Below are 12500 nucleotides of genomic sequence, written 5' to 3'. Positions count from 1 at the left end.
AAGGCAGGAAACAGGTGTAATGAGGAGGAAGTAGAACTCTGAGGAAAGAGAAGCAGAGAAGAGAGAGAATAGAGAAGACAGGAAACAGGTGTAATGAGGAGGAAGTAGAACTCTGAGGAAAGAGAAGCAGAGAAGAGAGAGAATAGAGAAGGCAGGAAACAGGTGTAATGAGGAGGAAGTAGAACTCTGAGGAAAGAGAAACAGAGAAGAGAGAGAATAGAGAAGGCAGGAAACAGGTGTAATGAGGAGGAAGTAGAACTCTGAGGAAAGAGAAGCAGAGAAGAGAGAGAATAGAGAAGACAGGAAGCAGGTGTAATGAGGAGGAAGTAGAACTCTGAGGAAAGAGAAGCAGAGAAGAGAGAGAATAGAGAAGACAGGAAGCAGGTGTAATGAGGAGGAAGTAGAACTCTGAGGAAAGAGAAGCAGAGAAGAGAGAGAATAGAGAAGACAGGAAGCAGGTGTAATGAGGAGGAAGTAGAACTCTGAGGAAAGAGAAACAGAGAAGAGAGAGAATAGAGAAGGCAGGAAACAGGTGTAATGAGGAGGAAGTAGAACTCTGAGGAAAGAGAAGCAGAGAAGAGAGAGAATAGAGAAGACAGGAAGCAGGTGTAATGAGGAGGAAGTAGAACTCTGAGGAAAGAGAAGCAGAGAAGAGAGAGAATAGAGAAGACAGGAAGCAGGTGTAATGAGGAGGAAGTAGAACTCTGAGGAAAGAGAAGCAGAGAAGAGAGAGAATAGAGAAGACAGGAAGCAGGTGTAATGAGGAGGAAGTAGAACTCTGAGGAAAGAGAAACAGAGAAGAGAGAGAATAGAGAAGACAGGAAGCAGGTGTAATGAGGAGGAAGTAGAACTCTGAGGAAAGAGAAGCAGAGAAGAGAGAGAATAGAGAAGACAGGAAGCAGGTGTAATGAGGAGGAAGAAGAACTCTGTGTTCTGACCTTGTCGGCCATGATCATGGAGGATCCCCCGTACACCCCCAGGACAGGAAGTGATGTTTGAGAAGACAGGAAGTCCAGGATCTGAGAGATAGCTTCCTGGTCCGACCCATCAGCAAAGACAAGGCCATGGAGAGGCTTCTTCTGTAGCAGCTCACACACCTGTTATCAAACACACAGGTAGGTGTTATACACACAGGTAGGTGTTATATACAGGTAGGTGTTATTCACCCCGGATAGGTGTTATATACAGGTAGGTGTTATATACACAGGTAGGTGTTATATACAGGTAGGTGTTATACACACAGGTAGGTATTATATACAGGTAGGTGTTATATAGGTGTTATATACAGGTAGGTGTTATATACAGGTAGGTGTTATATACAGGTAGGTGTTATATAGGTGTTATATACAGGTAGGTGTTATATACAGGTAGGTGTTATATACACAGGTAGGTGTTATATACAGGTAGGTGTTATACACACAGGTAGGTATTATATACAGGTAGGTTTATATAGGTGTTATATACAGGTAGGTGTTATATAGGTGTTATATACAGGTAGGTGTTATATACAGGTAGGTGTTATATACAGGTAGGTGTTATACACAGGTAGGTGTTATATACACAGGTAGATGTTATATACAGGTAGGTGTTATATACAGGTAAGTGTTATACACAGGTAGGTGTTAAATACAGGTAGGTGTTATATAGGTGTTATACACAGGTAGGTGTTATATACAGGTATGTGTTATATACAGGTAGGTGTTATATACAGGTAGGTGTTATACACAGGTAGGTGTTATATACAGGTATGTGTTATATACAGGTAGGTGTTATATACAGGTAGGTGTTATACACAGGTAGATGTTATATACACAGGTAGGTGTTATATATACAGGTAATTAAAGTTATCCCACCTGCCCAAAATTCTGGTTTGTAACCTACAGAACACCCCCCCCCCCTACCCACCTGTGTGATGACTGTCTTGGGGTCTGTCTGGTTGATTCTCAGGGTGGTGACGGTCAGCTCCACAGGGTCGTCGTTCCGCCTCACCGGGATTATATCCTGGTCACTGATTGGCCTCGTCTGACCCAAGATCACCCCCACACTTAGCCCAGGTGGCTTCTGGGCCGCTGCTGGTACACTGATCTGGGAAAGCAGGGCTGGGAGGGTGAGGAGGACCCAGCCCAAACGGCCCATACTGGAACCCTGTAGATCAAACAGTTACTGATCAGATTTCAGAATTCAGTCAGTGGTGTCCTAGGACAGAGCAACAACTCACTCCCATGCATAAACACAGACAGACAGACAGACAGACAGACAGACAGACAGACAGACAGACAGACAGACAGACAGACAGACAGACAGACAGACAGACAGACAGACAGACAGACAGACAGACGAGTATGTGGCATTCGATAGGTCATCCCTCCTAATCAATAGTAGCTTGGTGATTGGAGATGGTAGATAAGTCATTGATTGATGGAGCCTGGCTCTGTGAGGTAGGTAGGTATTTGATTGATTGAGCCTGGCTCTGTGAGGTAGGTAGGTATTTGATTGATTGAGCCTGGCTCTGTGAGGTAGGTAGGTATTTGATTGATGGAGCCTGGCTCTGTGAGGTAGGTAGGTATTTGATTAATTGAGCCTGGCTCTGTGAGGTAGGTAGGTATTTGATTGATTGAGCCTGGCTCTGTGAGGTAGGTAGGTATTTGATTGATTGAGCCTGGCTCTGTGAGGTAGGTAGGTATTTGATTGATTGAGCCTGACTCTGTGAGGTAGGTAGGTATTTGATTGATTGAGCCTGGCTCTGTGAGGTAGGTAGGTATTTGATTGATTGAGCCTGGCTCTGTGAGGTAGGTAGGTATTTGATTGATTGAGCCTGGCTCCATGCTCTCTCTCTCTCTCTCTCTCTCTTGCTCCCATTCTACCTTTCTCTCCCCTGTCTGACTCTCTCCACAGTAACCCAGTAGACTGTATCTCTGTCTGTCTCTCTCTACAGTAACTCAGTAGACTGTATCTCTGTCTGTCTGTCTCTCTACAGTAACCCAGTAGACTGTATCTCTGTCTGTCTCTCTCTACAGTAACCCAGTAGACTGTATCTCTGTCTGTCTTTCTACAGTAACCCAGTAGACTGTATCTCTGTCTGTCTCTCTCTACAGTAACCCAGTAGACTGTATCTCTGTCTGTCTCTCTCTACAGTAACCCAGTAGACTGTATCTCTGTCTGTCTCTCTACAGTAACCCAGTAGACTGTATCTCTGTCTGTCTCTCTCTACAGTAACCCAGTAGACTGTATCTCTGTCTGTCTCTCTCTACAGTAACCCAGTAGACTGTATCTCTGTCTGTCTCTCTCTACAGTAACCCCGTAGACTGTATCTCTGTCTGTCTCTCTCTACAGTAACCCAATAGACTGTATCTCTGTCTGTCTCTCTCTACAGTAACCCCGTAGACTGTATCTCTGTCTGTCTCTCTACAGTAACCCAGTAGACTGTATCTCTGTCTGTCTCTCTCTACAGTAACCCAGTAGACTGTATCTCTGTCTGTCTCTCTCTACAGTAACCCAGTAGACTGTATCTCTGTCTGTCTCTCTCTACAGTAACCCCGTAGACTGTATCTCTGTCTGTCTCTCTCTACAGTAACCCAATAGACTGTATCTCTGTCTGTCTCTCTCTACAGTAACCCCGTAGACTGTATCTCTGTCTGTCTCTCTCTACAGTAACCCAGTAGACTGTATCTCTGTCTGTCTCTCTCTACAGTAACCCAGTAGACTGTATCTCTGTCTGTCTCTCTCTGCAGTAACCCAGTAGACTGTATCTCTGTCTGTCTCTCTCTGCAGTAACCCAGTAGACTGTATCTCTGTCTGTCTCTCTCTGCAGTAACCCAGTAGACTGTATCTCTGTCTGTCTCTCTCTGCAGTAACTCAGTAGACTGTATCTCTGTCTGTCTCTCTCTACAGTAACCCAGTAGACTGTATCTCTGTCTGTCTCTCTCTACAGTAACCCAGTAGACTGTATCTCTGTCTGTCTCTCTCTACAGTAACCCAGTAGACTGTATCTCTGTCTGTCTCTCTCTACAGTAACCCAGTAGACTGTATCTCTGTCTGTCTCTCTCTACAGTAACCCAGTAGACTGTATCTCTGTCTGTCTCTCTCTACAGTAACCCAGTAGACTGTATCTCTCTAAACCTATAGTAACTGCTCTGGGGACAGATTGGGATAATTTATCATTATTTAAACTAGTTGTACAGTAACTGTTCTGGGGACAGATTGGGAGATGGACCGAATCTTAATCGCTGACTCTTAATTAAATCAACCAGCTGAACAGAATTAATTGAATAATAATTTACTCCGTCCGTCAATTAGCTGCCTGGTTATTAATGATGATTTATAAACCATCACAACTGTCTGGCTGTTACACTGATATCATATGGTAGCAATTTATTCACATCCTATTTGATCGTTTAGTTTATATAATATCTTCATCGTGGAATTTAAAATGTTGTTTTCTTCCCATAAAGCGATCAGACCAATGAATATCTGGGGCCGTTTGACATGTCGTCTCGAGACAAATTTGTCCCTGGGACGTCTGGCTGGGTATCAGGGTAGTGTGTGTGTGTGTGTGTGTGTGTGTGTGTGTGTGTGTGTGTGTGTGTGTGTGTGTGTGTGTGTGTGTGTGTGTGTGTGTGTGTGTGTGTGTGTGTGTGTGTGTGTGGTGTGTGTGTGTGTGTGTGTGTGTGTGTGTGTGTGTGTGTGTGTGTGTGTGTGTGTGTCAAGGCTGTTAGGGCCGTAGCAGCCTCTCCTCCTCTCTCGTGTTAGTTAGCGAGACTGAAGGAAGTTATTGGTGGAAGTTATTTGGTGGGAGATGCCTCCAGCTCAATGGACCATGAGATGTTCACTGTGAATAAATGTTCTCTCTCTTTCTCTCCATCCCTCTCGCTCCATCTGTCTGAATTTACTCCTTCGCTCTCCTTCTCTCTCTCTCTCTCTCTCCTTCTCTCTCTCTCTCTCTCTCTCTCTCTCTCTCTCTCTCTCTCTCTCTCCTTCTCTCTCTCTCTCTCCTTCTCTCTCTCTCTCTCTGTCTCTGTGTCTCTCTCTCTCTATCTCTCTCTCTCTCTCTCTCTATTTCTCCTTCTCTCTCTCTCTCTCTCCTCTCTCTCTCCTCTCTCTCTCTCTCTCTTTCTCTCTCCGTCTCTCTCCCTCCCCCTCTCTCTCTCCTTCTCTCTCCTTCTCTCTCTCTCTCTCTCGCTCTCACACACACAGCCTAATTGTCTCTTCTCTTCACACCCTGTCTAATTAGGACATTAGTTAGCCAGCCGGGACACTCTCCTCTTTCTGTTTATCCCTCCCCTGTTCCTCTCCTCCTCCTCCTCCTCATCTTCCTCCTCTCCTTACTGCCCTGCTGCCTCTGACCACGCCCCTGGCAGCAGAGTCACTTAGCATACGTCGTTAAATGATCTGCCACTCCGCTAGCGTCACAGAGCGTTAGCGTCAGCACTAGCCAACGGGCCCCGTTCACACTCACTTCCAGTGGAGTTAATAGCATATCAGCGCTACGCTAACAGACATTAGCAACCGCTCGTAGTCACTTCCCATAGCGTTAGCGTCAGCACTAGCCGATGGGTCCCCCCCGTTTACACGCAACGCTATTAGCCACCTCTACGCTAACTAATGATAGTGTTAGCTTCATCGCTAAAAGGCACGAGTCCCTACTACAGTCATTTCCTATAGAGTTAGTTGTTTTTATAGCCATGGGGTTGTAATCATAGACCGGCATGTAGAATGATATCTGATGTCTGTGTTGTCTAGCAGAGACCTGTCATCTCCCTTTTAATAACATGACCTTTTACAATGTAGCATAAACACAAACCATTCAGGAAGTTTTCATCACTTCCTATAGGAAGCAGACGTTCGTCATAATCCAGACACTGTTTTTCTCCATTAAAATCTTTATTTAAACAAGTCAGTTCAAGAACAAAATGATTATTTACAACGAAGGCAAACCCAGGCGACTCCCGGATGTGATACAGAATGGTAAGAGACAGCTGTTATAAAACACCCGTTGTCATTAGGTCTACGACTTGAAGCCTGAACTGATGAGTCCGATGCCGTTCGCTCGCGCCTCTCTCTCGGGGCACTCATCTGTTATGGTGTATTGGTATGACATTCTGCCGTTGTCATTAGGCCTACGACTTGAAGCCTGAACTGATGAGTCCGATGCCGTTCGCTCGCGCCTCTCTCTCGGGGCACTCATCTGTTATGGTGTATTGGTATGACATTCTGCCGTTGTCATTAGGTCTACGACTTGAAGCCTGAACTGATGAGTCCGATGCCGTTCGCTCGCGCCTCTCTCTCGGGACACTCATCTGTTATGGTGTATTGGTATGACATTCTGCCGTTGTCATTAGGTCTACGACTTGAAGCCTGAACTGATGAGTCCGATGCCGTTCGCTCGCGCCTCTCTCTCGGGGCATTATAACCACCCAGTCTCAAGCCCATTATAACCACCCAGTCTCAAGCCCATTATAACCACCCAGTCTCAAGCCCATTATAACCACCCAGTCTCAAGCCCATTATAACCACCCAGTCTCAAGCCCATTATAACCACCCAGTCTCAAGCCCATTATAACCACCCAGTCTCAAGCCCATTATAACCACCCAGTCTCAAGCCCATTATAACCACCCAGTCTCAAGCCCATTATAACCACCCAGTCTCAAGCCCATTATAACCACCCAGTCTCAAGCCCATTATAACCACCCAGTCTCAAGCCCATTATAACCACCCAGTCTCAAGCCCATTATAACCACCCAGACTCAAGCCCATTATAACCACCCAGTCTCAAGCCCATTATAACCACCCAGTCTCAAGCCCATTATAACCACCCAGTCTCAAGCCCATTATAACCACCCAGACTCAAGCCCATTATAACCACCCAGTCTCAAGCCCATTATAACCACCCAGTCTCAAGCCCATTATAACCACCCAGTCTCAAGCCCATTATAACCACCCAGACTCAAGCCCATTATAACCACTCAGTCTCAAGCCCATTATAAGGTTGAGACAATGACTTATCAATGGCCCAGCTCAGTTCATCCCTACCATTGTGTCGCTGACTTGTCACAATGCTTCAGCAAATGTACATTATCCCAGGGGGTGTTGGAAGACACAATGTAAGTAACCTAATGTATGTCCCTCTAACTGACCTGAATGCCTCTGCTGAACAGCTATTGAATGCAGTAATCATGTAATCATGTGCCTATGAACCAGAGTTATACTGTTAGCACTGAGGTAGTGTGTACTGAGTAGGAAGTTCACTGTGTGCAGCTCAACCTGCACTAACACATAAATAACATAAATAACATGAGCCTGTCTACTCCTATTAAGCTTCCCAATAAAGCAATGAAAACAAGCAAGCATCACAGAAAAGTGCTAAAACAAATAGCCCACGTTAACATATGTAGCTTAAGAAACATCATGAAGTCAATAACTTGCTTGTAACAGATGACGTTCATATTCTGACTGATCTCTGAAACTCACCGAGATGATACCTTTGATGATACAGTGGTAGACATACAAGGTTATAACATCTACAGAAAATACAGAAATGCCAAAGATGGAGGTGTTGCCATTTATATTCCTGTAAAGCTTAGAGAGGATCTCATGTTAAAGACTGTTGAAGTCATATGGCTACAGGTTCACCTGACTCACCTAAAGCCCATTCTGGTGGGAAGCTGCTATAGACCAAGTGTTAACAGTCAGTATCTGGATAATATGTGTGAAATGCCTGATAATGTTTGTGATATCAACAGAGAAGTATATTTTCTGGGTGATTTAAATAACGACTGGCTATCATCAAACTGCCTACTCAAGAGAAAGCTTCAAACTGTAACCAGTGCCTGCAACCTGGTTATCAATCAACCTACCAGGGTAGTGACAAACAGTAGAGGAATGAAATCATCAACATGGTTTGATCATATCTTTACTAATGCTGCAGAAATGGGTTTTAAAGTAGTATCCAGATCCATCAGTAGTTGTGATCACAATATAGTAGCCATGTCTAGGAAAACCATAGTTCCAAAGGCTGGGACTAATATTGTGTATAAGAGGTCATACAATTGTTTGTGGTGATTCCTATGTTGATGATGTAAATAGTATTTGCTGGTCTGTGCTGTGTAATGACGAGCGACCAGACGCTGCACTTGACACATCTATGAAATTGCTTATCCCAGTTAGTAACGAGCCATTAAGAAAACGACTGTAGAAACTGTTAAATCCATAAATTATATAAAGAATGATATTAAAAAGCTTTGGAGCTTTAAACCTTAAATTAAGTTTTGGGCAACAACAGAAAAAGGCAGATTCAGCTTCATTGAATCAGATTCATCACAAAAACACACTGAATATTGCCAACTACTTTAATGCTTTTCCCTCATTGGCAATATTAGCAAACTAAGGCTTGACATGCCACCAACAAACGCTGACACTACACACCCAAATATATCTGATCAAATTATGAAAGACAAGCATTGTAATTTAGAATTCTGTAAAAGTGAGTGTAGAACTGTTGAAACAATTATTGTGGTGTATCAACAATGTCAAGCCACAGGGGTCTGACAACTTGGATAGAAAATTACTGAGGATAAACCTCAACTAAATCTTGTAATGAATAATGTGGAAATTGAGTAAGTTGAGGTGACTAAACTGCTTGGAGTAACCCTTAGATTGTAAACTGTCATGGTGAAAACATATTGATACAACAGTAGCTAAGATGGGGAGAAGTCTGTCCATAATAAAGCACTGCTCTGCCTTCTTAAACAACACTATCAACAAGGCAGGTCCTACAGGCCCTAGTTTCTACCTTCTTAAACAACACTATCAACAAGGCAGGTCCTACAGGCCCTAGTTTCTACCTTCTTAATGACACTATCAACAAGGCAGGTCCTACAGGCCCTAGTTTCTACCTTCCTTAACAGCACTATCAACAAGGCAGGTCCTACAGGCCCTAGTTTCTACCTTCCTTAACAACACTATCAACAAGGCAGGTCCTACAGGCCCTAGTTTCTACCTTCTTAATGACACTATCAACAAGGCAGGTCCTACAGGCCCTAGTTTCTACCTTCTTAATGACACTATCAACAAGGCAGGTCCTACAGGCCCTAGTTTCTACCTTCTTAATGACACTATCAACAAGGCAGGTCCTACAGGCCCTAGTTTCTACCTTCTTAATGACACTATCAACAAGGCAGGTCCTACAGGCCCTAGTTTCTACCTTCTTAATGACACTATCAACAAGGCAGGTCCTACAGGCCCTAGTTTCTACCTTCTTAAACAACACTATCAACAAGGCAGGTCCTACAGGCCCTAGTTTCTACCTTCTTAAACAACACTATCAACAAGGCAGGTCCTACAGGCCCTAGTTTCTACCTTCTTAAACAACACTATCAACAAGGCAGGTCCTACAGGCCCTAGTTTCTACCTTCTTAAACAACACTATCAACAAGGCAGGTCCTACAGGCCCTAGTTTCTACCTTCTTAAACATCACTATCAACAAGGCAGGTCCTACAGGCCCTAGTTTCTACCTTCTTAACAGCACTATCAACAAGGCAGGTCCCACAGGCCCTAGTTTCTACCTTTTTAACAACACTATCAACAAGACAGGTCCTACAGGCCCTAGTTTCTACCTTCTTAACAGCACTATCAACAAGGCAGGTCCCACAGGCCCTAGTTTCTACCTTTTTAACAACACTATCAACAAGACAGGTCCTACAGGCCCTAGTTTCTACCTTCTTAACAGCACTATCAACAAGACAGGTCCTACAGGCCCTAGTTTCTACCTTTTTAACAGCACTATCAACAAGACAGGTCCTACAGGCCCTAGTTTCTACCTTCTTAACAGCACTATCAACAAGGCTGGTCCTAGAGGCCCTAGTTTCTACCTTCTTAACAACACTATCAACAAGGCAGGTCCTACAGGCCCTAGTTTCTACCTTCTTAACCTTTTACGACTAGGGGGCGATATTTTAACAAGGCAGGTCTTACAGGCTCTAGTTTCTACCTTCTTAACAGCACTATCAACAAGGCAGGTCCTACAGGCCCTAGTTTCTACCTTCTTAAACAACACTATCAACAAGGCAGGTCCTACAGGCCCTAGTTTCTACCTTCTTAACAGCACTATCAACAAGGCAGGTCCTACAGGCCCTAGTTTGTACCTTCTTAACAGCACTATCATCAAGGCAGGTCCTACAGGCCCTGGTTTTGTCGCACCTGGACCACTGTTCAGTCGTGTGGTCAGGTGCCACAAAGAGGGACTTAGGAAAATTACAGTTGGCTCAGAACAGGGCAGCACGGCTGGCCCTTGGATCTACACAGAGAGCTAACACTGAAGACATGAACCACAACTTCCCTTGGTATTGGACCACTGAAGACAGGAACCACAACGTCCCTTGGTATTGGACCACTGAAGACAGGAACCACAATGTCCCTTGGTATTGGACCACTGAAGACATGAACCACAACTTCCCTTAGTATTGGACCACTGAAGACAGGAACCACATCTTCCCTTGGTATTGGACCACTGAAGACAGCAACCACATCTTCCCTTGGTATTGGACCACTGAAGACAGGAACCACATCTTCCCTTGGTATTGGACCACTGAAGACAGGAACCACATCTTCCCTTGGTATTGGACCACTGAAGACAGGAACCACATCTTCCCTTGGTATTGGACCACTGAAGACAGGAACCACAATGTCCCTTGGTATTGGACCACTGAAGACAGGAACCACATCTTCCCTTAGTATTGGACCACTGAAGACAGGAACCACAACGTCCCTTGGTATTGGACCACTGAAGACAGGAACCACAATGTCCCTTGGTATTGGACCACTGAAGACAGGAACCACATCTTCCCTTGGTATTGGACCACTGAAGACAGGAACCACATCTTCCCTTGGTATTGGACCACTGAAGACAGGAACCACAATGTCCCTTGGTATTGGACCACTGAAGACAGGAACCACATCTTCCCTTGGTATTGGACCACTGAAGACAGGAACCACAACTTCCCTTGGTATTGGACCACTGAAGACAGGAACCACAACGTCCCTTGATATTGGACCACTGAAGACAGGAACCACAATGTCCCTTGGTATTGGACCACTGAAGACAGGAACCACAACGTCCCTTGGTATTGGACCACTGAAGACAGGAACCACAATGTCCCTTGGTATTGGACCACTGAAGACAGGAACCACAACGTCCCTTGGTATTGGACCACTGAAGACAGGAACCACATCTTCCCTTGGTATTGGACCACTGAAGACAGGAACCACAACGTCCCTTGGTATTGGACCACTGAAGACAGGAACCACAATGTCCCTTGGTATTGGACCACTGAAGACAGGAACCACATCTTCCCTTGGTATTGGACCACTGAAGACAGGAACCACAATGTCCCTTGGTATTGGACCACTGAAGACAGGAACCACATCTTCCCTTGGTATTGGACCACTGAAGACAGGAACCACAATGTCCCTTGGTATTGGACCACTGAAGACAGGAACTACATCTTCCCTTGGTATTGGACCACTGAAGACAGGAACCACATCTTCCCTTAGTATTGGACCACTGAAGACAGGAACCACAACGTCTCTTGGTATTGGACCACTGAAGACAGGAACCACATCTTCCCTTGGTATTGGACCACTGAAGACAGGAACCACAATGTCCCTTGGTATTGGACCACTGAAGACAGGAACCAGCTGCTGTCTCAGTGTGATGAGGGGGAGCTGACGGATAATTCAATAGCTTCATGATGTTCTGCGTGTCTTGTATATTTCACAAATATTATAAATGTGGCACCTCAGTTTAGTTTCAATGGGCATGATGATACCTCTATGTGTGTGTGTCTGTTTCTCTATGTGTGTGTGTGGGTGCCTATGTGTCTGTATGTGTGTGTGTCAATATATGTGCGTGTGTATATGTGTGTGTTTTATTCCTAAAAACACCAAGTCTGTTCTCCAGTCAGTCCCCCCCCCCCCACCAAGCAGAGCAGAGCAGCAGCTAGTTAAAGAGCCTAGTGGCTTTTTCCACATAAATACTTCAGTAAGCTACAAAACAGTCACTTCTGCCACTTTGGGGTTGTGTGTGTGTGTGTGTGTGTGTGTGTGTGTGTGTGTGTGTGTGTGTGTGTGTGTGTGTGTGTGTGTGTGTGTGTGTGTGTGTGTGTGTGTGTGTGTGTGTGTGTGTGTGTGTGTGTGTGTGTGTGTGTGTTTGGAAGAGTAGACAAGAGGAGGAGATGGTTGGTTGGGGTTAGGGGTGAGGGAGGGGGAAGGAGGAAAGGAGAGATTTTACTCTTAATGCTTGACTACACACACACAGCTACACACACACACACACACACACACACACACACAGCTACACACACACAGCTACACACACACACACACACACACACAGCTACACACACACAGCTACACACACACACACACACACACAGCTACACACACACACACACACACACACACAGCTACACACATATCTACACACACACACACACACACACAGCT

At 45.0% G+C, this 12500-nt stretch overlaps 1 protein-coding gene across 1 annotated transcript in view; it reads right to left on the bottom strand.

Moving 5' to 3' along the window:
- LOC109884608 (glutamate receptor ionotropic, NMDA 2A) overlaps positions 1 to 12500 on the bottom strand; it is a 191415-nt gene that overhangs the window by 174633 nt on the left and 4282 nt on the right. Inside the window, exons 3-4 of the mRNA XM_031811094.1 lie at positions 1906 to 2145; positions 939 to 1097 (exon numbers count right to left, since the gene is read on the bottom strand). Coding sequence (XP_031666954.1) covers positions 939 to 1097; positions 1906 to 2145 — 399 coding nt within the window. The remainder of the gene's footprint in view (positions 1 to 938; positions 1098 to 1905; positions 2146 to 12500) is intronic.

The sequence above is a fragment of the Oncorhynchus kisutch genome, unplaced genomic scaffold (genome assembly GCF_002021735.2).
Source record: "Oncorhynchus kisutch isolate 150728-3 unplaced genomic scaffold, Okis_V2 Okis01b-Okis20b_hom, whole genome shotgun sequence".
Lineage (NCBI taxonomy): Eukaryota > Metazoa > Chordata > Actinopteri > Salmoniformes > Salmonidae > Oncorhynchus > Oncorhynchus kisutch.
This window is presented reverse-complemented; position numbering and strand designations above follow the sequence as displayed.